Source organism: Carcharodon carcharias, chromosome 18 (assembly GCF_017639515.1).
Source record: "Carcharodon carcharias isolate sCarCar2 chromosome 18, sCarCar2.pri, whole genome shotgun sequence".
NCBI classification, from domain to species: domain Eukaryota; kingdom Metazoa; phylum Chordata; class Chondrichthyes; order Lamniformes; family Lamnidae; genus Carcharodon; species Carcharodon carcharias.
This window is the reverse complement of record NC_054484.1, coordinates 42,287,418-42,313,160: the sequence shown is the minus strand read 5'-3', so window position 1 is coordinate 42,313,160 and position 25,743 is coordinate 42,287,418. Positions and strand designations below refer to the sequence as shown.

Below are 25,743 nucleotides of genomic sequence, written 5' to 3'. Positions count from 1 at the left end.
ATCGCTCCCTCCGGGACACCCTGGTCCACTCCTCCATCACCCCCTACTCCTCAACCCCCTCCTATGGCACAACCCCTTGCCCACGCAAAAGATGCAACACCTGCCCCTTCACTTCCTCTCTCCTCACCGTCCAAGGACCCAAACACTCCTTTCAAGTGAAGCAGCATTTCACTTGCATTTCCCCCAACTTAGTCTACTGCATTCGTTGCTCCCAATGTGGTCTCCTCTACATTGGAGAGACCAAACGTAAACTGGGCGACCGCTTTGCAGAACACCTGCGGTCTGTCCGCAAGAATAACCCAAACCTCCCTGTCGCTTGCCATTTTAACACTCCACCCTGCTCTCTTGCCCACATGTCTGTCCTTGGCTTGCTGCATTGTTCCAGTGAAGCCCAACGCAAACTGGAGGAAAAACACCTCATCTTCCGACTAGGGACTTTACAGCCTTCCGGACTGAATATTGAATTCAACAACTTTAGGTCGTGAGCTCCCTGCCCCATCCCCACCCCCTTTCTGTTTCCCCCTTCCTCTTTTTTTCTTTTCCCAATAAATTATAAAGATTTTCCTTTTCCCACCTATTTCCATTATATAAAAAAAAAATAAAAAAAAAATAAAAAAAAATTAAAAAAAAACCCACTAGAGCTATACCTTGAGTGCCCTACCATCCATTCTTAATTAGCACATTCGTTTAGATAATATCACCAACTTTAACTTTAACACCTATGTGTTCTATTGTACTATTGTGGTTGACATCTTTTGATGATCTGCTTCTATCACTGCTTGTTTGTCCCTACAACCACACCAACCCCCTCCACCTCTCTGTCTCTCTATCTCTCCGCCCCCCACACACACACCTTAAACCAGCTTATATTTCAGCTCTTTCCTGGACTCGAACTCAAGTTCTGTCGAAGGGTCATGAGGACTCGAAACGTCAACTCTTTTCTTCTCCGCCGATGCTGCCAGACCTGCTGAGTTTTTCCAGGTAATTCTGTTTTTGTTAAGGCCATTAACAATCCGATTGATTTAAATGTTTCACTACCCATCCAACCTTATGGTTGACGCAGTCAAAAAGGCCAGGTGGCATATGCACTTTTTGCGAAACCTCATCCACGGGAGGGCTGAGGTTTCGATCCGTCATTTAAAAAAAAGAAAAAAAGTTTCATCCTAATTTCTCAACAGCGTTACATGAGGGGACATGTTTTTTTTAAACACCTTAAAATTCTTTATTTTCTATTTTCAAAACTGTTCAACTCTCCCTGAGTTGTCTCAGGGAGCTTTTGCAGCACGCACCCACAAGCATGCGTGAAGTTCATGCTCACCATCCTCCTCGCCTGCTCACACAGGCGGCGCTGAGCACGTGATTCACACTGGGTGGGTCTTAATTGGCCTGCCAGCTTGAAATCGGGGTCTGGCCCCAATTGTTCACAGGCAGTCGGCTTCCCAACTGCCCTTACCTGACGAGGGCTAAATTCTGCCCTAGGTTTTTTGAACTTTACTCTTCTAACAATAAAACCCTTAAGTAACACCAATTTTATTAGTAAACTTTAGAAAAAATGAACACATTGTTTGGCTTTTTTGGCTAGGTGTGATATTTCACCCATTCTTTTGAATGGTTTATTTAAAAATGCTAATTTTCCCTCTTTACATTTCACCTTGTAATTTACCAGATTAACATTTCAAACTTGCTTCTCTTCTATACATCAAAGCCTCTACCAGCTGGCTTTAATCCAATTAAGACACAGACACAAGACACAGACATGCACATAGACACCACTAGAACTCTATTTTAAAATAATTTCCAATAACATTACAGACATTATTAAATCTTCTTGACAATTTATTAATTTACTATTGACTTGTGCTCTATTAATTCACTGCCAATTTCTGATCTATGCACTGATTAGTTTGTTTGTGCCCACTGTTCTGTTACTTCCTGTTCCATTACTGGGGCTGATTGCTGGTTTTGTGTTATGTGCAGTTGTCCTGCAACACTTATCAGTAATGTTTCATTGTGTGAATGATTGGTCATACGTAAGGTGAAATGACTGATGAAATTTAATATAAAATGATATATTATGTGATCAAATTTGGGAGGATGAGGAGAAGCAATATAAACGAAATGCTCCAATCTTAAAAAGGTTCCAGAAATAGAGAAACATGAGAGTTTACAGTCACAAATCTTTGAAGATGGCAAGTTTATAAAAGCTATTTCAAAATACATACCGAAACTTTGGCTTTATAAATTGAAACATATGCTTGCCTTTATAAATATAGACATACAGTACAAAAGGAAGTTGTGTTTTTTTATAAATTATATCACTGGCTAGGTTACAGCTAATATAAAAAAAAATATATATAAGATAAAAACAAAAACAGAATTACCTGGAAAAACTCAGCAGGTCTGGCAGCATCAGCGGAGAAGAAAAGAGTTGACGTTTCGAGTCCTCATGACCCTTCGACAGAACTTGAGTTCGAGTCCAAGAAAGAGTTGAAATATGAGCTGGTTTAAGGTGTGTTGTGGGGGGGGGGCAGGGGGTGCGCGCGGAGATAGAGAGAGAGAGAGAGAGAGAGAGAAGTGGAGGGGGTTGGTGTGGTTGTAGGGACAAACAAGCAGTGATAGAAGCAGATCATCAAAAGATGTCACCAACAATAGAACAAAAGAACACATAGGTGTTATAGTTGGTGATATTATCTAAACGAATGTGCTAATTAAGAATGGATGGTAGGGCACTCAAGGTATAGCTCTAGTGGGGGTGGGGAGAGCACAAAAGATTTTAAAATATTTAAAAATAATGGATATAGGTGGGAAAAGAAAAATCTATATAATGTATTGGGAAAAAAAAACAAAAGGAAGGGGGAAACAGAAAGGGGGTGGGGATGGAGGAGGGAGCTCAAGATCTAAAGTTGTTGAATTCAATATTCAGTTCGGAAGGCTGTAAAGTGCCTAGTCGGGAGATGAGGTGTTGTTCCTCCAGTTTGCGTTGGGCTTCACTGGAACAATGCAGCAAGCCAAGGACAGGCATGTGGGCAAGACAGCAGGGTGGAGTGTTAAAATGGCAAGCGATAGGGAGGTTTGGGTCATTCTTGCGGACAGACCGCAGGTGTCCTGCAAAGCGGTCACCCAGTTTACGTTTGGTCTCTCCAATGTAGAGGAGACCACATGGGGAGCAACGAATGCAGTAGACTAAGTTGGGGGAAATGCAAGTGAAATGCTGCTTCACTTGAAAGGAGTGTTTGGGCCCTTGGACAGTGAGGAGAGAGGAAGTGAAGGGGCAGGTGTTGCATCTTTTGCGTGGGCATGGGGTGGAGCCATAGGAGGGGGTTGAGGAGTAGGGGGTGATGGAGGAGTGGACCAGGGTGTCCCGGAGAGAGCAATCCCTACGGAATGCCGATAGTGGGGGGTGAAGGGAAGATGTGTTTGGTGGTGGCATCATGCTGGAGTTGGCGGAAATGACGGAGGATGATCCTTTGAATGCGGAGGCTGGTGGGGTGATAAGTGAGGACAAGGGGGACCCTATCATGTTTCTGGGAGGGAGGAGCAGGCGTGATGGCGGATGCGCGGGAGATGGGCCGGACACGGTTGAGGGCCCTGTCAACGACCGTGGGTGGAAAACCTCGGTTAAGGAAGAAGGAGGAGGACATGTCAGAGGAAATATTTTTGAAGGTAGCATCATCGGAACAGATGCGACGGAGGTGAAGGAACTGAGAGAATGGGATGGAGTCCTTACAAGAAGCGGAGTGTGAGGAGCTGTAGTCGAGATAGCTGTGGGAGTTGGTAGGCTTGTAATGGATATTGGTGGACAGTCTATCACCAGAGATTGAGACAGAGAGGTCAAGGAAGGGAAGGGAAGTGTCAGAGATGTACCACGTGAAAATGATGGAGCGGTGGAGATTGGAAGCAAAATTAATAAATTTTTCCAAGTCCTGATGAGAGCATGAAGCAGCACCAAAGTAATCATCGATGTACTGGAGAAAGAGTTGTGGAAGGGGGCCGGAGTAGGACTGGAACAAGGAATGTTCCACATACCCCATAAAGAGACAGGCATTGCTGGGGCCCATGCGGGTACCCATAGCCACACCTTTTATTTGGAGCAAGTGAGAGGAGTTGAAGGATAAATTGTTCAGCGTGATAACAGGTTCAGTCAGACGGAGGAGAGTTGTGGTGGATGGGGATTGTTCGGGCCTCTGTTAGAGGAAGAAGCTAAGGGCCCTCAGACCATCCTGGTGGGGGATGGAGGTGTAGAGGGATTGGACATCCATGGTGAAGAGGAAGTGGTTGGGGCCAGGGAACTGGAAATTGTTGATGTGACGTAAGGTGTCAGAGGAATCACGGATGTAGGTGGGAAGGGACTGGACAAGGGGAGAGAGAAGGGAATCAAGATAACGAGAAATGAGTTCTGTGGGGCAGGAGCAAGCTGAGACGATCGGTCTACCGGGGCAGTTCTGTTTGTGGATTTTGGGTAGGAGATAGAAGCGGGCCGTCCAAGGTTGGGCGACTATCAGGTTGGAAGCTGTGGGAGGAAGATCCCCAGAGTAGATGAGGTCAGTGACAGTCCTGGAAACAATGGCTTGATGTTCAATGGTGGGGTCATGGTCCAGGGAGAGGTAGGAGGAAGTCTCTGCGAGTTGACGCTCAGCCTCGTCCCCACCCCATCTTCCAATCCCAGCCCCAGCCGTGTATTCACTATATCCCCTGACCTTCCCCTCTCCGATGCTGAACGTTCAGTGCTCAGCAAAGGACTTAGTTTCATACCCTTACGCCCTCACCTCAATGAATTTCGGGCTCGGCATGATGCTGAACTCTTCTTCCGCCGTCTTCGTCTCCGGGCTCACTTCTGTGGGCAGGAGTTCTCTCCCCATTCAACGGATCCTTTCACCCACCTCCAATATTCTCCCTCCACCTGGACCCCTCCCTCTGGATTCTTACCTTCTCTTGATCTTTTCCTTGAGAACTGTCAGCGCGACATTAGTCGTCTCAATTTCTCTGCTCCTCTCACCCATTCTAACCTGTCTCTCTCTGAACTTACTGCACTCCATTCTCTCAGGTCCGACCCTGACATTGTCATCAAACCCGCTGACAAGGGTGGTGCTGTTGTTGTCTGGCGCACTGACCTCTACCTCGCGGACACTGAGCGTCAACTCGCAGACACTTCCTCCTACCTCTCCCTGGACCATGACTCCACCACTGAACATCAAGCCATTGTTTCCAGGATTATCACTGACCTCATCTCCTCTGGGGATCTTCCTCCCACAGCTTCCAACCTGATAGTCGCCCAACCTCGGACGGCCCGCTTCTATCTCCTACCCAAAATCCACAAACAGAACTGCCCCGGTAGACCGATCGTCTCAGCATGCTCCTGCCCCACAGAACTCATTTCTCGTTATCCTGACTCCCTTCTCTCTCCCCTTGTCCAGTCCCTTCCCACCTACATCTGTGATTCCTCTGACACCTTAGGTCACATCAACAATTTCCAGTTCCCTGGCCCCAACCACTTCCTCTTCACCATGGACGTCCAATCCCTCTACACCTCCATCCCCCACCAGGATGGTCTGAGGGCCCTCAGCTTCTTCCTCGAACAGAGGCCCGAACAATCCCCATCCACCACAACTCTCCTCCGTCTGGCTGAACCTGTTCTCACGCTGAACAATTTCTCCTTCAACTCCTCTCACTTCCTCCAAATAAAAGGTGTGGCTATGGGTACCCGCATGGGCCCCAGCTATGCCTGTCTCTTTATGGGGTACGTGGAACATTCCTTGTTCCAGTCCTACTCCGGCCCCCTTCCACAACTCTTTCTCCGGTATATCGATGATTACTTCGGTGCTGCTTCATGCTCTCGTCAGGACTTGGAAAAATTTATTAATTTTGCTTCCAATCTCCACCCCTCCATCATTTTCACGTGGTCCATCTCTGACACTTCCCTTCCCTTCCTTGACCTCTCTGTCTCAATCTCTGGTGATAGACTGTCCACCAATATCCATTACAAACCCACTGACTCCCACAGCTACCTCGACTACAGCTCCTCACACCCCGCTTCCTGTAAGGACTCCATCCCATTCTCTCAGTTCCTTCGCCTCCGTCGCATCTGTTCCGATGATGCTACCTTCAAAAACAGTTCCTCTGACATGTCCTCCTTCTTCCTTAACCGAGGTTTTCCACCCACGGTCGTTGACAGGGCCCTCAACCGTGTCCGGCCCATCTCCCGCGCATCCGCCCTCACGCCTTCTCCTCCCTCCCAGAAACATGATAAGGTCCCCCTTGTCCTCACTTATCACCCCACCAGCCTCCGCATTCAAAGGATCATCCTCCGCCATTTCCGCCAACTCCAGCATGATGCCACCACCAAACACATCTTCCCTTCACCCCCCCATCGACATTCCGTAGGGATCGCTCCCTCCGGGACACCCTGGTCCACTCCTCCGTCACCCCCTACTCCTCAACCCCCTCCTATGGCTCCACCCCATGCCAACGCAAAAGATGCAACAGCTGCACCTTCACTTCCTCTCTCCTCACCGTCCAAGGACCCAAACACTCCTTTCAAGTGAAGCAGCATTTCACTTGCATTTCCCCCAACTTAGTCTACTGCATTCGTTGCTCCCAATGTGGTCTCCTCTACATTGGAGAGACCAAACGTAAACTTGGCGACCGCTTTGCAGAACACCTGCAGTCTGTCTGCAAGGATGACCCAAACCTCCCTGTCACTTGCCATTTTAACACTCCACCCTGCTCTCTTGCCCACATGTCTGTCCTTGGCTTGCTGCATTGTTCCAGTGAAGCCCAACGCAAACTGGAGGAACAACACCTCATCTTCCGACTAGGCACTTTACAGCCTTCCGGACTGAATATTGAATTCAACAACTTTAGATCTTGAGCTCCCTCCTCCATCCCCACCCCCTTTCTGTTTCCCCCTTCCTTTTGTTTTTTTTTCCCAATAAATTATATAGATTTTTCTTTTCCCACCTATTTCCATTATTTTTTAAATATTTTAAAATCTTTTGTGCTCTCCCCACCCCCACTAGAGCTATACCTTGAGTGCCCTACCATCCATTCTTAATTAGCACATTTGTTTAGATAATATCACCAACTTTAACACCTATGTGTTCTTTTGTTCTATTGTTGGTGACATCTTTTGATGATCTGCTTCTATCACTGCTTGTTTGTCCCTACAACCACACCAACCCCCTTCACTTCTCTCTCTCTCTCTCTCTCTCCGCCCCCCCCCCCCCACACACACACCTTAAACCAGCTTATATTTCAACTCTTTCTTGGACTCAAACTCAAGTTCTGTCGAAGGGTCATGAGGACTCGAAACGTCAACTCTTTTCTTCTCCACTGATGCTGCCAGACCTGCTGAGTTTTTCCAGGTAATTCTGTTTTTGTTTTGCAGCTAATATATTGTGTTTAATTCTGAGCATCACATTTCAGGAAGGGTCAAGGCCATGGAACGAACGTAGGGAAAGTTTCCCAGCATAATACCAAAAACGACAGACTTGAATTGTGCGGATAGATTAGAGAAGCTGAGATTGTTCTCTTAAAGCAGAGCAGGAAAAGGGGGATATAAAAGATATTCAAAAAATTGAGGTTTTGATACAGTAAATAAGGAAAAATTGTTTTCACTAGCGGGATAGTTGGTAACTAGAGAAGAGATGCAAGATAATTAGCAAAGGAGTCAGAAAGGAGTTGAGGAGATTTTTTTTGTTACGTAGCAAGTTATGATGATCTGGAATACACTGCCTGAAAGGGTGGTAGATTAAACAGCGACTTTCAAAGGGAATTGGGATAGATACTTGAAAAATAACAACACTTGCAGGGCTTTGGGGAGCAGGGAAGTTGGACTAATCAGATGGCTTTTCAGAGCTGATACATGCATGATGTGCCAAATGGCCTTCTTCTGGGCTCTAAGTCTCAATGAATGGTTTGAGGGGATGAATTTTCCTGTTGTGACTGAAATATTAAACAAAGTCAGCCAGATCTTTTGTTGTAATTTAAATTCTGTTTTAATCCATTGATGTTTTATAGTGACAGGCTCTGCTGTTGGAGGGTGTGTTTATTTATAAATGTTTATTCTGTCGGCACGTTACATTGAAACTTTAAAGAATGTACAGACCTTTATTTCCTATTCACACTACTGGATTCCAACTGGCTGTAGAGACAACTTGTGCTGCACAATTTAATTTCACCTTGAATTAAATTCATCTTTCAATTTTTATAAAAGGTTTTCTCTACCATTTACTATGTTTTACATTTTTTATATTTTCAAAATAACTTTCCTTTATTTCCAACACCTAAAATATACAACTACATCAAAATTTTCTCCATTAAACCATATAATCCTTCTCTCAAATATCAGATTTTAACTACAATTATCTGCATGGAATTATAGCCTGAAAATATTAACACTCGCACAATACTGCATGATAAAAGAAATTGACTTAATCATTATAAAATCGGACGGCTTCATACCATACTCTACTTCTGGGATAAAAGGGTTTATCCCTCAACTCTATGTGAGATATTCTTGTACATATTAAAGTTTCTCTATTCTTTGTTTCCATTTTATGTCCCATAGACAAAAGATTATTTGTTTCATGCTCCTAAAATAGTTGAGAGAATGATGCTCATGCTGAAGACTTGCACAGCAGTTAGCAGCTTTGCCAGTGTTGCTGTACGACTGGTTGATGGGTGAGATTAAATTAAGGCAAGTGTTTTTCTTACTCGCATAAATATTGTGCACTGATAAAACTGAGTCACAGAGTAATCATACATACATCACTGCATAGTTCCTCATGTTTCCTCACCTGGAAAATCAGCTCGACTGATATTTCCACTGCAGCTGTTTTTCCTTCCACAATCCCGAACATGTATCCACTGACATAAGTGAAAACACTTCCAATAATTGTTACAATGTTGAGGTTTGGACTGGACATTTTCACAATCCTGGTAGAAATAATTAGCAAAAGCAAAGCCTTGGTGAAATCTTCATATCATAGAACAGAATTGTAAGTATTAGCATGACAAGTTCTTGAACAGCAACATTTTTTATTAACATGCACTGCATTTTTAATATTACTACTAAAATCTAGTTTCCTTAATCTGAAGGCCAAATTCCAGAACCAGGTTTTCTCTGTGGGCTTATGATTCTGCTGGCAGATTATAGGAGCACAATTTAGAAGTATAAATCGAGACTTGGTTCATGACATTGTATTTTTGATATATATTAATGACCTGGACTCGGATGTACAGGGTATAATTTCAAAGTTTGTAGATAAAACAAAACTGAAATGCAATAAACAGTGATGAGAATGGTAACAGGCTTCAGGAGGAAATAGACTGGTGAAATGTGGAGGCACATGCCAGATGAAATTTAATGCAAACAAGCACAAAATTATTCATTTTTATAGGGATAACAAGGAGAGGCAATACAAATCAACTTATACAAACACCCGCTTTGAAATTGTTACTCGAGTCTTTGAAAGCGGCAGAAAAAGTTGAGAAGGCTGTTTGTTAAAAAGGCAACCTCGGATTTATAGTTGGAGGCAGGGAGCCCAAAAGCAACAAAGTTTTTCTGAACTTTACTCCACTGGGGCCTAACCAGTGCTTCATTTTGTGTCCAGTCCTGGGCACCACACTGTGGGAAGTATGCTAAAGTCTTCTGAACAGTGCAGGGAAGATTTACCAGAATGGTACCAGTGATGAAAGAGTTCAATTGTGTGGAGAGACCAGGGTAACTGGGACTGTTCTCCTTCCAGCACAGCAGATTAACAGGGGTATTCAAAATCATGAAGTGTTTTGATAAAGTAAATCAGGGGAACTGTTTGCACTGGCAGAAGGGTCAGTAACTGGAGGGCACAGACTTAAAGTCAAAAAAGGTCAAAAGAAGCAGAAGCGTCATGAGGTAAAAAGAAGCTTGTGCAGGGAGTTATGAAGATCTGGAATGTACTACCTGAAAAGGTGGTGGAAGCAGATTCAATAATAACTTTTAAAGGGAATTTGGAGAAGCATTTGGCGGAAAAAAGTACAGGACTACAGGGAGAGTACAGGGAAGTGGGATTTAATGGACATTTCTTTTAAAGGTCTCCTTTGGCGCTGCATCAATCCACTGAAGTCAGTTTTCTGCCCAATGGTAAAAGTACAAATGCACCCCTAGGAGTGTGTTCTTCAGAACAGTAAGGGTACAGCAGTGCAGTGGCCTTGGTTCTGAGTTTATGAGTTCACAGCGTTCTGAAATTCAAATCAAGGTCATTTTTGACCATGGAATCCCTAAATTATTCACTAATGTTCTTCAGGGAATGGAATGAGACACCCCTACACAATCTGATTAGCAAGGGACTCCAGTAGTTGAATGAATCCTAATGCCTTAATTTGTTTAAAGAAAAAGCATTCAAGGCAGTGCCAATCACCACTTTCTCAGGGCAATCAGTGCTACTTTGCTAGAGTCGCCCACATCCCAAAAACATTTTTTTTTTAAAACTGTGGCTGTAATGATTAGTATTTTACACACGCATTGTAATATTATTTACCAGAAAATCCAGTCCATTGTCATCATCATACAATTTTTTAATGAAAGCTAGAGCCATTATTACCAGACTAATGTAACAAATCTTATGTAGTCCTATCCATCGGAAACCTAAGTTAGTCAATAGATAGCTCATAGAAAAATAATAGAAAAAGTAAAATGACAATTTCTAAATTTCAACTTTCTCTACATTCATTTACTATTTGTTACTATTTGAAAAACAGGTCATTTAAGGATATATTTCACCTCTCTTCTATTTTTACTTAGTCCTGTTGAAGGGTCATTCAGACTTGACACATTAACTGTGCTCCTCTCCACAGATGCTGCCAGACCTGCTGAGTTTCCAGGTATTTTTGTTTTCGTTTTGGATTTCCAGCATCCGCAAGTTTTTTGCTTTTATCATTTAAGGATAGACTGCTTTAAATGTGACATTAGTTCTATTCTAAGATTTTCGTCTTAATATGGAGAGAAGGGAGGCTTTTTTGTTGATTTATGAAAGATGTTGACATAACTGAGTTTGAGATAAATGGGTGAGACTGTACTGGGTCTTACAGCATCAATCTAAAGTTTAAAAACTGTACAGTAGTTGATTTTTTCTGATTTATTAAAGGAAGGGTTTTGCCTTAATTAAGAAATCATATAAATTTTGGAAAGAAACAAAAGCAAAATAATACACAAATGGTGTAAGAGATTAGAGATAAGAGAGGAAAAAGGAAAAATTTAAAAAATAGTTTTTCACCATGTCCTTTTTAAAGCACTTACTAAACAAAAATCAGATCATTTTGATGTCATTCTGTCCATAACAGTCCATTCTATTATTTTACCTGATAGTATCAACACTGTGAGAGTTTTCCTTTTAGAACAATTTTTTCTTTGGGCTAGCATTTCTTATCTCTAAGGCACACCAGCAGAAAAACCAGCAACCAACCCAAAGTGGCAGTCAGAAGATCAGCAATTCTAGATCCAAATTGAAACAGGCTAACATTGGGCTAATTCAGTAAAAGAAATCAGACATTTTGTTTATAGCTAAACTGTGTTTCTCCTTGCAAGAAAATAGTGCCTTGTGCAATCAGTGGAACCCTGCCTTTTCTAGATGTCATTTTGTACATGCTTGATGCAATTTTGTGAGTAGAATATGATGCAATAGTGTTATTCAGGGCTCCTGGGATGTGGATTTCAATTTATTTTCAATGTTGCCTTGTAATCTTCCCAATCTGTCTCATGTCCATGGTGGCCAGTAGCTATAGCTATAGGTGCAATCGTCCATTTAATCATATTAGTGACACTGGTCACATACACATCCATCCCAAAAGCAAACAAAATTGTTGAGAATAAATTTAAACAAATTATGTGATTACATGGTTCTGGAATTTTTTCAGGTCAAGTCAGATTGAAAAACCTTCATCCCCCTCATACTAAACATAAAATCGTAAAGTGACAAAAAGACTAAATGAAATCTCTTAGTTCCTTCTAGTCAAAAATTTATGTTCACTTAATTTTAATGCTAATATTAACGTGTTTGTAATAATGCTAATTGAAAACCTCCAAACCTACCTCTGTTTCTGTTTCTCTTGCTTGTGTCTCTAATTCTATTTTTCCTTTGTGCCTTACTCCTCTCTCTCTTTTCCTTTCCACTATCTTCTTCATATGTACTAATAGACAGAATAAGTAGCTGACCATGCAACTCTAGATGTCTGACCCTGCCTTTATTCAAATTACAAAGATACTTTATGATCTGCCTAATCTGAGGGCATTAAAGTTAATTGCTCAAATCAGCACAGGCCAGCAACTGAACCTTGATCTTTTCTAATCAATATAATTCACTGTCAATTAACTCACTTACCTAATGAATTAGCTAAGGTGGGGGTGGGGAAGAATTAGATCTCAAATTTAAAACAGGTGTTAGAAATGCATTATTTTACAAATAGTACCTGTTGTTTTTGAATTTGATGGTGAAGATAAGAAAGAAAAGTGCTAACAGAATCCCACATGATAATAAGGTGCACATGATTCCAAATAATACAGGGGAGATAGTTTTGACTTCAGACATTACATTCTGTCAAAAGAAAATCATAGATGTTATTAAATACAAACATTGTGATCACAAAAAGCACTTACTCATTACTACAAATATTAAAGATATTTGAGAAGTACTCATGTAGCAAAATTATTCTGAGCGAGCAAACAAACACCATCAAAAATTTTAATATAAAAGTTTATGGATTTGAGGCAATTTTTTTGTTATTACCAACTGGAATGTGGCAGTAGCAGAGACTAAATATATTTCCTCCGTTGAAATTCAGCATCAAACGCTTCAGATCAGATCCAGTCCCTCTAGTCTATCTGGGAAATACAACTTAATCTTTGCTAACAAGGAATTTAATAATTTGTTTGCAGTATCTCGGTCACATTTCCTCCTTTATTTCAGACAAGTTACAGTGTTAAATCATTCCTTTACCCTGTAGTGCACATCATGTACCAATCCAACATGGTACAAGGCACAAGTTTCGATACCACATTTAAGCATTACTTAGTGACTTGGTTGATGATAAAGAGCTCACAGCAGATGTGCTGGAGCTCTCATCCCATTAGCGGCCTTCACATTTCCATTCTGGCAGATTAAGATAAACACAAGAAAGTTTGTGCACTGGTGGCACTGTCATGATCAGATAACCATGTGGTTGCCTTTCTGAGAGTTAGCACAGGGATTCTGTCAAGTCCTGCGAGTCAGACCTTTGGGTACAAGCCAGCATCCTCCCATTTAATGGGCTGGCATCATGAGGCTAGAGACACACCTCAAATCTCGCATAGTCATGGCTGTCTAGGAAATCAAGTTCTAGCTAGCTGCATCATACAGGTGGAGAGTGGAACTATTACAAGGGTAATATTTAGCCATAAGCATGGTCACAATGTCACGCTGCAGGCTGGCATGAATAGCTAAGGTCCCCGACTATTTCTTAAACTGTAACTCACACCTAAACCTGACAGACATTTCATGGAGGCCATTGAAAAATGCACCGGCTTGGAATGACAACAATGAGGCTCACCATTAAAATCTATAACATCCACAGAGAACAGACCTCAGTGCAGCAGCATCAGGAGAATAAACAAAACTGCAAAATCGATACTCATGAGGCCACATGATATAATCCTTTGATGTAAGTCTAACATGTGAATTGCCCAACCATCATGTTGATAGAGCAACTGGCTTTGTTCATGTTGCTTCTGTGGACATAAAGGCAGCTTACTGACTGAGGTTGGGTGAAATACCATAGACCTGAGGGACATGACAGAAGATAAGTGAGGAGGGAGGGGGCATTTGTTACACTTGGATGACATTGGAGCATTGCATCACATAGAAGAGCCATTCACTAGATGAGACTATTAGAAAAGCAAAATATATTTACAAACGTACAAAGTATATACAGTGAGTGAACACCCATGCTACCCTTATGCTCTCAGTACTTCTTCATTTTCCTTATTTTACCACTACGTCTGACTGCATCCCCAATCTCTGCAGCAGAGGTGCAGACAGTCTGCTGACTGCTATGCCCTGGTGTCTGAGATTACCTTGGGGGATGTCCTCTAGAAGCCCGAGGCCTGGAGGGCCCAGGCCTACTTTGGACCTCCTGCAGTGAGGCAGGTGCACCCTCCTCAGCCTAAGCAGCTGGAGTTGCTGGGGTCACAGGCAGAGGAGCAGCTGGACAGCCTTGGGGAGTCCTGGGTGGATTGCCCCAGGGTGTCTGGCTGATAGTCCTCCTGTGGATGCCTGAGGGCCCCTTCCTAACTCCTTGAGGAGAAAGGGCTCCTGGAGGGAGGTCGAGGTGCCCCATCCCACTTTGCCTAGCCACTGATGGATCCCACTCATGGCTAGAGTGATGATGTGCAGGTCTGAATGCTTTTCCAGCACAGATTGCTGGACCCGGGTCTCCATGGCAGATGCCACCCCTCCAATGGTGACCTTGATGCACTTGCATTTGGTGCCATAACATCAGACAGAATGTGGACAGACTCCTCCATCCTCTTCTAATCTAGTTACGGCCTCTGACAACCCTGCCTGCTGTACCCTTGCCCATCTTTGGAGCCTCAAAATCTCTGAGGGCCAATTCCAGAGGCTCATCATCAAACTCAGACTCAGCAGGGGACTGGCCTCCAGTAGTCCTCAAGAGTGTCGGTGACCTTGGCTGTCACTGCCTCCACCTGCTGTGCTCACGAGATGGTGACCCTGAGCCTGCTCTAGAACTAGGTCCCTCCGAGGGGGGTGTGTATCTGTACTGGCGGAGGATGCAGGTGCTGAACTCCCTGGCAACCTCCTGCCAAGCCTGTTTGGTGAGAATGGTGGATCTCGGCTCCCATCATGAGTCTCTCCAGGCACCTGTCGCTGAACTTTAGTGTGGAGCACTTGTCTCTTCATGGGGTGGCCATTATTTGCCACAACAAGTCCTATGTCATGAAATTAACATTTTTTTTCATTATATTATTGTGGTTTATTGTAAAGTAGGTTTATGGGTGTGAGTGTGGATGGGTCTGTCTTATGATTTAATTGAACTGGGGTCAGATAGACTGCAAACTTGAAAGTATCAAAAGAAGTAAGAAGTAAAAGGCATTTGAAGTGCTAATGAGTAAACATGGTTGAGGTCTTAGCATGTAGGGTGTGAAGGAAATTTGCATTTTTAAATAAGTGAAGAGTTGTTTGGGTTTCAGTGGGATGATAGGATGTTTACAACTAACAAGATAAGCAAGGCCAAGGCTTATGTTTATTTTTCCCAAAGATACTGACCATATTGGCAACATGAAAGATTTTTATATTATGGGAAAAGTAAATTTCAAAAGACATATAGAACAATGAAATTTACAGATTAGAGAGCAAGAAATATATATAAAGAGAATGGAAGGCTATGTTGTGGGGCCATGTAAGATCTAAAAGGGCCATGTAAAACAGCCTTGGGGAAACCTGCAGCACTTTTGAAGAAGTCTGTTCTGTCCAGTAACCAAAGGTGGAGGAAAATCTTTGGAATTTCACTGTCGAGTGGGTGCTGTGGTAAATTTGCTGGTTTGCTATTTAAATTTAAAATTTAATTTGGTCTGTTGCCTTAAAGAGGGTGTAGTTGGGAGTCTGGTTAAAGAGGGATTTTGGGATTTGTTATAATTTTAAGTAACAGTAATCTTATGCATGCGCTTGAAATCTTTTCTTTTGTTAATAAAAATTTTAATTTAGCTTCTCAAATCACTAAAGGTGTTAGAGTGGACTCATTACATTTGAATTCAGTGCACACATCTTCTTGTGATAAATACAAATTGCAAAACCGTTGAGATAGCATGGCCAAGTTTCCCTCATGGATTTGGTCCACCTGGCACACATCACTTGCCATGTCATAATACCTGGCCTGTAGAGAGTGAATGTGTGTATGGGTGCCTTTTAAATATGGCACCCAGAACTTTGATCTGATGAGGTAACGGTGAAGTGGACAAATCCTAGCCCGCCCCACCATGCGATACGATAAGCCACTTGTTTATGCACATATAATGAGATGAAAAGCAGACAATCTGTGCAGCACACTGGCTTTCCTGCCCGCCACTGCATTTGTTTCTGGAGCGAAAAAATCTTCCCTATAGCTTATAAAGACTTATGCTATAAATTCAATTCTACTAGTTCCCATATTTTACAAAATCTTGAAGGTTCATTCATTCTTCCTGAAATGAGCCCAAGGGTATGCCACAGACTTCTGGAATTCACTTTAATTCTCCTTAGCGTTTCAGCTATCCACCGGGGGAAGATCTCCTGGGGGTCTTTCCTATGCCTTTTTGACCTCATGACCCCCCCCTCCCCAATCTTTTCTTTACAGACCTTGGGACTGGATACCTCAGCTGCTTGTCCGGATTGCCGGCAGATACCCAACTCCCCTCCCACATCTTTCCAGGCAAACTCTGCTGACTCCTTTCTGCCACAAAGCTCTGTGAGGAGCAATGTAGATTTCTTCCACCAGCTGCAAGCTAGAACAAATCTTCCAGCTGCTTTTCCCTCATGAAATCCAAACTGAGATAGAGCCCCATCCACATTCCACACAGTGAATGATGGAGTTAGTATTTTCTCTGCTTAAAGCACAGACCTAACTGACAAATATTTATTTTCTTTGGCTCTCAGTGAACTACAGCCTGCACCTAGATCAAAACTGCAACTGCCTCCTCTGTTTGTTCTCAAACTGAAATGCTTACTTTTGTCAGAAAACGCACACACAAATTAAACAAAAGAACCTTCTAGTCCCACATCCCATTTCCATGTCAATGTGGCATGCTCTCAAACAGAAATATAAGCAAATCATTTTACCTCTAATACAAATCTTTGATTCTGCAACCCATATAAATAATTTCTATCTCTAATGAAGTTTTACAACCCTCTTTCCCAGGATTTCAAGTTTTTAGCTTCTTCTATGGAGATAATGATAGACACCCTGGCTCTACCAAGAGTTCCAGAAGTAGGTCATCCAGTGTTTACACTTCCAACTCTGACCTTGTAAGATAAACAAAGGTTAATTAAACCTAGGCTCTATGGATTTGCCTTTACATTAGGGTAGATTGTCAATCACAGAGTCAAAATCCTGGAACTTTGTTCCTAACAGCACCCTGGGTGTAACTACACCAGATGGACTGTAGCAGTTCATGAAGGTGGCTCGCCACCAGCTTCTCAAGGGCAATCAGGGATGGGCAATAAATGCTGGCCCTTTCAGTGACACCCACATCCTGTGAAAGAATCTTTTTAAAAAAAGTTTCTTGACCAAGCTTTTTCTCATTTATCTATAGTTTTAGACTTTAATTCCTAAAACCATTGTTATATTCTAAAAATGTGAATTAAGAACACATTTTTGTCACATCTGTATATGTGGGGGTTAATTAAGGAAAACCAGCACAGATTTGTTATGGGCAAATTGTGTTTAAGCAACTTGACTGAGTTATTTGTTGAGGCGATACAGGGCTGTTGAGGCTAATGCAGTTAATATGCTGTATACGGACTTCCAAACAGCATTTGAAAAAGTGCCACCATAGTGATAGCAAGTGTGAAACCCATGGAATTTAAAGCACAGTGGCAACATGAAAATGAAATTGGCTATGTGAGAGGAAACAAAGTAATAGTAAATGTTTGTTTTTCAGACTGGAGAAGGGCATACAGTGCGGATCCCCCAGGGTCAGTACTATTAATCTATATGGATGGTACAGAGTTGGTACAGAGCACAATTTCAAAATTTGTAGATGACATAAAACTTGGAAGTATTATGAACTATGAGAAGGATAGTGATAGACTTCAAGAAGACGTGCTGGTGGAATGGGCAGACAAGTGGCAGATTAAATTTAATGCAGAGAAGTGTGAAGTGATACATTATGATATGAAGAATGAGAAGCAATACAAATGAAGGGCTACAATTCTAAAAGGGTTGCAGAAACAGAGAAACCTGGGAGTTTTATAGTCTGAAATTGTTGAAGGTGGCAGGGAAGGTTGAGAAAATGCTTAAAAACACATACTGGATCTTGAGCTCTATATATAGAGGCATATAGTGCAAAAGCAAGGAAGTTACGATGGATCTTGATAAAATGCTGGGGGAAGGTTACTGGACACTTTGTTCCAGGAGGCAGTCACACCCCTTAGGCCGGGTACTTCAGATTTGATCCATGGTCAGGGACAGGAGCGTGTGACCATAAGAGGGGCAGGTATGGGTTCCAGAAGGTAGCAATGAAATAGCCTCAGCTGTTGTAATAATCCAACAGGTTCAGTGTTCTTGCAGCTCATGTGGATGAGAGTAGGGACTGCAGAGACAATGAGCAAACTGACCACAGCACTGTTGCGCAGGGGGAGTAAAAAGGAATGTATTTATAATAGGAGCAACATAATTAGGGGGGTAAATATATTCTCTGCAGCCAAGAGTGCAAGTCCCAAAGACTGTGTTGCCTGCCCGATGCCAGGATTAAAGACATCTCCTCAGAGCTGGAGAGGAACTTGGAGTGGAAGGAAAAGGATCCAGTTGTCGTGGTCCACATGGGTATGACATAGGTAGGACTAAGGAAGAACTTTTGAAGGAGTATAAGCAGCAAGGGGCTAAATTAAAAAGCAGAACCAAAGAGTTAATCATCTCTGGATTACTCCAGAGCAATGAGCAAATTAGCATAGGGTAACTAAGATCATAGAATTGAACACTTGGCTCAAAGATTGGTGTGGGAGAAATGAGTTTTAATGCATGACACATTGGCACCAGTACTGGGGAAAGAGGGAGGCATACCATTGCGACAGCCATCACCTGAACCTTGCCTGGACCAGTGTCCTGGCAAATCATATGGCTGTAGAGAGGGCTTTAAACTAAATAGTTTAAACTAAATTGTTTAGACTAAATGGGAGGTCGCGGGGGTACGGTTCATAGTGAGATGAAATTTAGAAAGTTGAAGAGAAAGGACAAGGCAATAGTGCAGGTGTAACAATACGGGTAATGATAACCAGAGTGACAGGAAGGGACAGAGCGTACAAACATAAGAGTAAACAAACAAATAAGGTCAGAGAAGGGAAAAATGGTGAAAAGACAGAACTAAAAGTTCTTTATCTTAATTCATGCAGCATTCATAATGAGGTGGATGAATTGATAGCACAAATAAAAATAAACAAGTGTGACATGATAGCCATTAAAAAGAGGTGGTTCAAAAGTGACCCATGTCTGGGACCTGAAAATTCAAAGGTATTCAACATTTCGGAAGGACATGTCAATGAAAGATGAGATCAAAACAGTAGTGAGAAATTATCTTGATTCGAAGGATCAAGATATCAAATCAGTTTTGATTGAGATAAGGAATAGAAAAGGAAAGAAGTCATTGGTGGGAGTAGTTTATAGGGTCTCTGACATTAGTTACACTGTAGAGCAGAATATAAGTCAAGAGATAATGAGGGTTTATAAGAAAGGTACTGCAATAATGGTGGGAGATTTTAACCTTCATATAGATTGAATGAATCAAATTGGCAAAGGTAGCCTGGAGGATGAATTCATAAAGTCTAATCAAGACAGTTTCTTAGAACAATATGTTAGGAACCAACCAGGGCACAGGCCATTTTAGATCTGGTAACATGTAATGAGACAGGATTAATTAATGACTTCAAAGTAAAGGATCCTCTAGGTAAGAGTGATCACAACATGCTATAATTTCACATTCAATTTGAGGGTGAGACATTGGGTCTGAAAATAGAGTCTTAAATTTAAATAAAGGCAATGACAAGGGTACGAAGATGGAGTTGGCTAAATTAGAATAGGAAAACAGGTTAAAAGGTAAAACTGTAAAGAAGCAGTGGCAGACATTTAAGGAGATGTTTCATAACTCTCAATAAAGATATATTCCATTCAGAAAGAAAGACTTTACAAGAATGCACCATCCATGGCTAACTAAGGAAGTTAATGATGGTATGAAATGGAAAGAAAAGATGTACAATGTTGCAAAAATTAGTAGGTAAGCCAGAAGGTTGGGAACATTTTAGAAACCAGCAGAGGATGACTAAAGAAAAATAAAGAGAGAGTATGAAATAAAACTAGCAAGAAATATAAAAATAGACTGTAAAAGCTTCTGCAAGTATATAAAAAGGAAGAGAGTAGCTAAAGCGAGCATTGGTCGCTTAGAGGGCGAGACTGGGGAATTAATAATAGCTAACAAGGTAATTGCAGAGACTTTTAACAAGTATTTTGTATTTATTTTCACAATAGAAAACACAAAAAGCATCTCAATGAATAGTAGAAAAGCAGGGGGAAAGGAGGAAGGGAGGGAGGAACTTAAAACAATCATGATCACTAGAGATAAAGTACTAGGAAAACTAATAGGGCTAAAGGCTGACAGGTTACGCTGGACTTGATAGCCTGCATCCTGGCATCTTAAAATAAGTGAATGTATTGGCTGTGTTTTTCCAAAATTCAGTAGGTTCTGGAAAGGTCACATTTGTGGTTTTCCAATCCACTGGAAAACCACAAATGTAACACTTCTATTCAAGAAAGGAGGGAGACAGAAAGCAGAAAACTATAGGCCAGTTAGCTCAAGATCTATCTTAGGCTAAAAAAATGCTAGAATCCAATATTAAGGAACTAGTAGTAGCAGGGCATTGAGAAAATCTTAATGTAATCAGGCAGAGTCCACATGGTTTTGTGAAAGGGAAATTGTGTTTGAAAAATTTGTTAGAGTTCCTTGCGGATGTAGCAAGTAGGCTGGATGAAGGGGTAGCAGTTGTTGTAGTGTATTTGGATTTCCAAAGGGCATTTGATAAAGTGCCACATAAAAATGTTACTGCACAAGATAAGAACTCAGTGTTGGGATGATATTTTAACATGGATAGAGGATTTGCTAACTAACAGGAAACAGAGTTGGTATAAATGGGTAATTTTCAGGTTGGCAAATTGTAATTAGTGGAGTGACAATGATCAGTGCTGGGACCTCAACTGTTTACAATCAATATTAAGAACATAGATGAAGGAACCGACTGCATTGTAGCCAAATTTGCTGATGATACAAAGATAAGTAGAAAAGCAAATTGTGAGGAGCATATAAAGAGCCTGCAAAGAGGAATAGCTAGGCTAAGCGAGTGGGCAAAATGTGGGAAATTGAGGTTTTCCACTTTGGCAGGAAGGATAGAAAAACCAATATTATTTAAATGGAGAAAGACTGCAGATTGTTGTAGTACAGACAGATCTGGGTGTCATTATACATGAAGCACAAAAAGTTGGCATGCAGGTCCAGCAAGTAAGTAGCAAGGCAAATTGAATGTTGGTCCTTATTGCAAGGGAGATAGAGTATAATAGTAATAAAGTCTTGCTATAACTGTACAGGGGACTAGTGAGACCACATCTGGAGGACTGTGCACAGTTTAGGTCTCCTTCCTTAAGGTGGGATATACTTGCATTGGAAGCAGTTCAGAGAAGGTTCACTAGACTAATTCATGGGATGAAGGGGTTTTCTTATGTGGAAAGATTGAGCAAGTTGGGCCTGTATGCATTGGAGTTTAGAAGAATGAAAGGTGATCTTATTTAAATATATAAAATCCTGAGGGAGCATGACATGATAGATGCTGAAAGGAGGGAATCTAGAAATAGGGGAGCACAGTTTCAAAATAAGGGGTCTCCCATTTAAGACAGAATGAGGAGGAATTTCTTCTCTCAAAGGGTCATTAGTCTTTAGAATTCTTTACTCCACAGAGCAATGAAGGCTGAATCATTGAACATATTCGAGGCTGGGTTGGACAGATTTTTGAGTCAAGGATTTTGGGGGGCAAGTAGGAAAGTGGAGTTAAGGCCGCAATCAGATCAGCCATGATCTCACTGAACAGTGGAGCAGGCTGAGGGGGTCAAAAGGCCTTCTCCAGATACTACTTCTTGTGATCTTATACAGTAAAGTCCCACCTTTTGCGACTTCCTTGTTTGCGATTTCACTTACCCGCACTTTGCAGTTTGTACATTGCATATCACGTGAGCAATGCTCACTTATCCACATTTGTCTGAATCTCTGTACTGACTCTTTGACAAGTACACTGACTTAAAACTGCCCAGAATCATCTTCCTGACTTTAGACCCGTCTGCCCAAGTTTGGATCCTCCCACCAGACTTTAGAACCACCAATGTAATTTTAGACCCACCCATCCAAGTTTAGAGACGTCCAACTGTCTTCAGAACAGCCCACATTCATTTAGAAAAGCCCATTCAACTTTAGAACCAGATACCTCACTTTGGACCCATCCACCCGACTTTAGTCTCACCAACATGACTTTAGAAGCTCCCACCCGTCTTTACAAGTGAAGACAAACACAGCATTTTGTAGAGTACTGTAACCGCCCAAACCAATGCTGCCCCTCACGTGGCTGGAACCTATCCAATTGAGTCCCATTCAAAAGCATGTTTCTCCTTCACGATTTTGCTGTTCATGAGATATCATGTGAATGGAACCCCTGTGAATGGCAGGACTTTACTGTAATAAAAATAGAAAATGTTGGAAATATTCAATAGGTCTGGCAGCATCTGAGAAGGGAGAAACAAGGTTAATTTTTCAGGTCTGTGAAACAGTTCTGTTTCTCTCTCCACAGGTATTGCCAGACCTGCTGAGTATTTCCAGCATTTCCTGTTTTTAGTTCAGATTTCCAGCATTCACAGTATTTCACTTTTATAAATATGATTTTGAAACTGTATTGTAAGCAGTCAGGTTCACTGACTGCAGAAGCAACCAGGGAGGGGATGGAAATTGTTCCAAAAGTTTGGAGTTTGTGGCAGGGGCCAAAGATTATATTTTGTCCTTCCCAGCTTTTAGGAGAAGTTAGAGCTCATCCAAAATTGAAATTTGGACAAGCAGTCTGTTTGCACAAATGCAGTGGACAAATTAAAATACATGGCGGAGAGGCATAATTTGTGGACCATTAGTTGGCCCCGTCTGTAGAAGATTTTGTTGAGGGGCAGGATATAACAAAAGAAGAGGATGGGCCAACAATGGCTCCTTGAAAGGCCACAGAGATAATGATGTAGGAGTGGAAAGAAAAGCCATTGATAGAGATGCTTGCAGGTGCAATTGGATAGTTAAGGACTGGTCAACCAAGGACATTCCCTCAGGAGGATGGTGTAATCGACCATGTTGCAAAGGTTGAGGAGAAGATGATGGTCATGACTTTAGATAGGGATGTTTTGATTCTGTGTGAAGGATAGAAAACTGAGCAGAGGGTTTCAACAGAGCTGGAGAGATGGACATCAATGTTTTTTTAAAAAGAAATCAAGATCACTTGATTTTAGCTATTGTAGTAAATAGGGTACAAATGGTCTCAATGCACTTGGATTAGTGATGAGGCAAAAAGACACAAACTGCTATTGTTTCTACTCCTGATTTTTATGCTGGAAAGTACATCTGTGAGATATCAGTTGAAGTTCAGGGTCAGTTTCAGTGTAGGCTAGATATATAATGATACTACTATCCCCTACCATAATGGAGGTGACTGAGTAATTCCCCCATCAATCATGCCTGGAAACCCCACCACTACAGTAACTGAGCTTGGTTCTATGCATATAACTTGTATATAACTACCCTTCAGTCACTTAATTCTGCTATAGAAATCACCCCGCTTTTATTGAGAGATGTTGTTGTGTTTCTGTCATGAGCTCTGCTTGTTGTGGTCCATGGGGATTTTTAAAAAATAGACACTGCAGACTGTTTGCTGTAATGTGCTGTTTAAATAGACTCTGTTTGCCGCTTGAATAGACTTTGTTTGTGAAGTAATCTGTTGCAAGTTCTACTGCAAGTCCTGTCCTGTTTCCAACTCATTGGTCAATAGATACTCTGGTCAAGGTCTACAAGTGGACATATCCACTTAAGCATCAGAAGGTTCTCAGTGCCAGTGGAATTTTATCCCAGCCACATTATATTCTGGCACAAATCAGGACTTTCAGGAACAGAAGGGGAAAAACTCGAGAACAAAAACGTGAAATGATTTATGAAATGTCATTAGAACATTTGCATTCCTCTTATTCATATTTTACTTACTACTTGGATATTACATAGCTGTTGTAGGAGTCGCTGCCCATCTTCTGTGTTCATGGCTGGATCGATGGTACAGTCCACAGAGCTGCACAGAGCACTGCAGTTCAACGTTGTCTCCATAATGTAAATTACACACCCCAGAGTCCTTCACAGTTTGTCGTACAGTGTGCTGAGATGCTGCAGCTTCATCACAGGAGGGCAGCCTATACCCCATTCTGCAAAGTAGAATGTATAAAACTCTAAAATTGAACATACAAGAATTGATGTGGAATTTTTATTTGCTTTCGAAGCTCTTCTCTGTCTCTGCTATTTTCCTAAAGGCTAGTTATTTGCTGGAGCACAGGTTGAGACACTACCAATGCTTCAAATCTGTGAGGTTATTTCAGCATGAGGAACATTACAGCCCAGCCTGATCCTGTTCTCACATAAACTCCCATACAGCTTTCCAACCGAAAAGTGATCAAAAATAGTTGTGTTTCTCTCTCCCTAGACCAGAGATGATGAGTCTAATAATAATGTCTTTACTTGGCCTAGCTGAGATCAGCTAACTCTGAACAGACCAGTTTACGAAACGTGCTAACTTCTTGTTTATGTGCCAAAAAAATCTATGCTTACCAGCCATAAATAAGTGAATTCAAAGCCAAGTTTCAGGTGTTGTTGACAAAAGTGAACTTGAATTTACCAGACTTTGTACAATTGAGAGAAAATTGGAGTTCATAATGATCTGTATTTCAGCTACTGCTCATAGCATCTATTTCTATCAAAAAAGTTTATAAATGGTATCCACCAGCAGTGGTACTTTGTAATACAAGCACTGGGGAGTGTGAGTAAAAGAAAACACAATGCTAGTAAAACTAAAAGAAAAAGAAATACTGGAAGCAGGATTTAAAAACAAATCGGAGAGTCGTCCTTGAAAACAAAAACTTTGGGGCAAATCTACAAAACACTTGGGTGAATAACAAAAAAGAATGAATAGAGCAGAACTGTAGTCCTTAAAAAGAGATTGGAAATAGGAGTCAAAAGGAAACAGAAGTATATTTAAAAATAGCAATAAATAGATGTACTAAATTAACAGGAGAATAAAAACAGAAGCTAGACTTAAAAATAACCAGAAAGTTGAGAAATGGGCCTTAGCAAAAAAAAAAAATTGGAAATGTTAACAGGAGTAGAAAATTTTGTGGTGTATGTGGTATCTGCAAGCAGGGCTGCAGATGGATTTAGAGTGGGTTGAAGAGGGATCCGGCTGCAGTTTGAGGGAGGTGCATGAATCCTCTATTGCTTATGCGATCAAAATATGTCCTTGATCACTTGAATGTATGAATATGTATGCCCTATATCTTACTTGCTCCTTATATCTACATCGTTTCCGTAGCATAATTTCTTCCATGTTACTTCATGATTCCGGTATATCTCATCCTGCTCTCCTTGTTGCTTATGTGTTGCTTATACATCGATGCTGTTATCTTTGCTACAATTGCCACCACTGCTTTCAACACAGAATCAATTGGATGACATTTCTTTTGCAGCATACCATCGTCAGGTTCTGCTCCTCACCTCCACTTCCTGGTCATCATGGCACCAAACCCATATATGCTTCCCATTTGCCAGACACTCATGAATGCTTTACCTTGTGTATTTTTTCCTCTCTGGCAGACTTACAATCTCTTCCTGACTCATTCAATCATTAAATTCCCCTTATCCTAAATTTG

The 25,743-nt window shown here is 41.6% G+C and overlaps 1 protein-coding gene across 1 annotated transcript in view; it reads right to left on the bottom strand.

Annotated features, from left to right (window-relative positions):
• Window positions 1-24,162, bottom strand: part of gpr156 (G protein-coupled receptor 156) — a 53,064-nt gene extending 28,902 nt beyond the window's left edge. Inside the window, exons 1-3 of the mRNA XM_041210882.1 lie at window positions 24,038-24,162; window positions 12,445-12,569; window positions 8,796-8,934 (exon numbers count right to left, since the gene is read on the bottom strand). Coding sequence (XP_041066816.1) covers window positions 8,796-8,934; window positions 12,445-12,569; window positions 24,038-24,154 — 381 coding nt within the window. The 5' untranslated portion in view covers window positions 24,155-24,162. The remainder of the gene's footprint in view (window positions 1-8,795; window positions 8,935-12,444; window positions 12,570-24,037) is intronic.
• Between the last annotated feature and the right edge of the window lie 1,581 nt (window positions 24,163-25,743).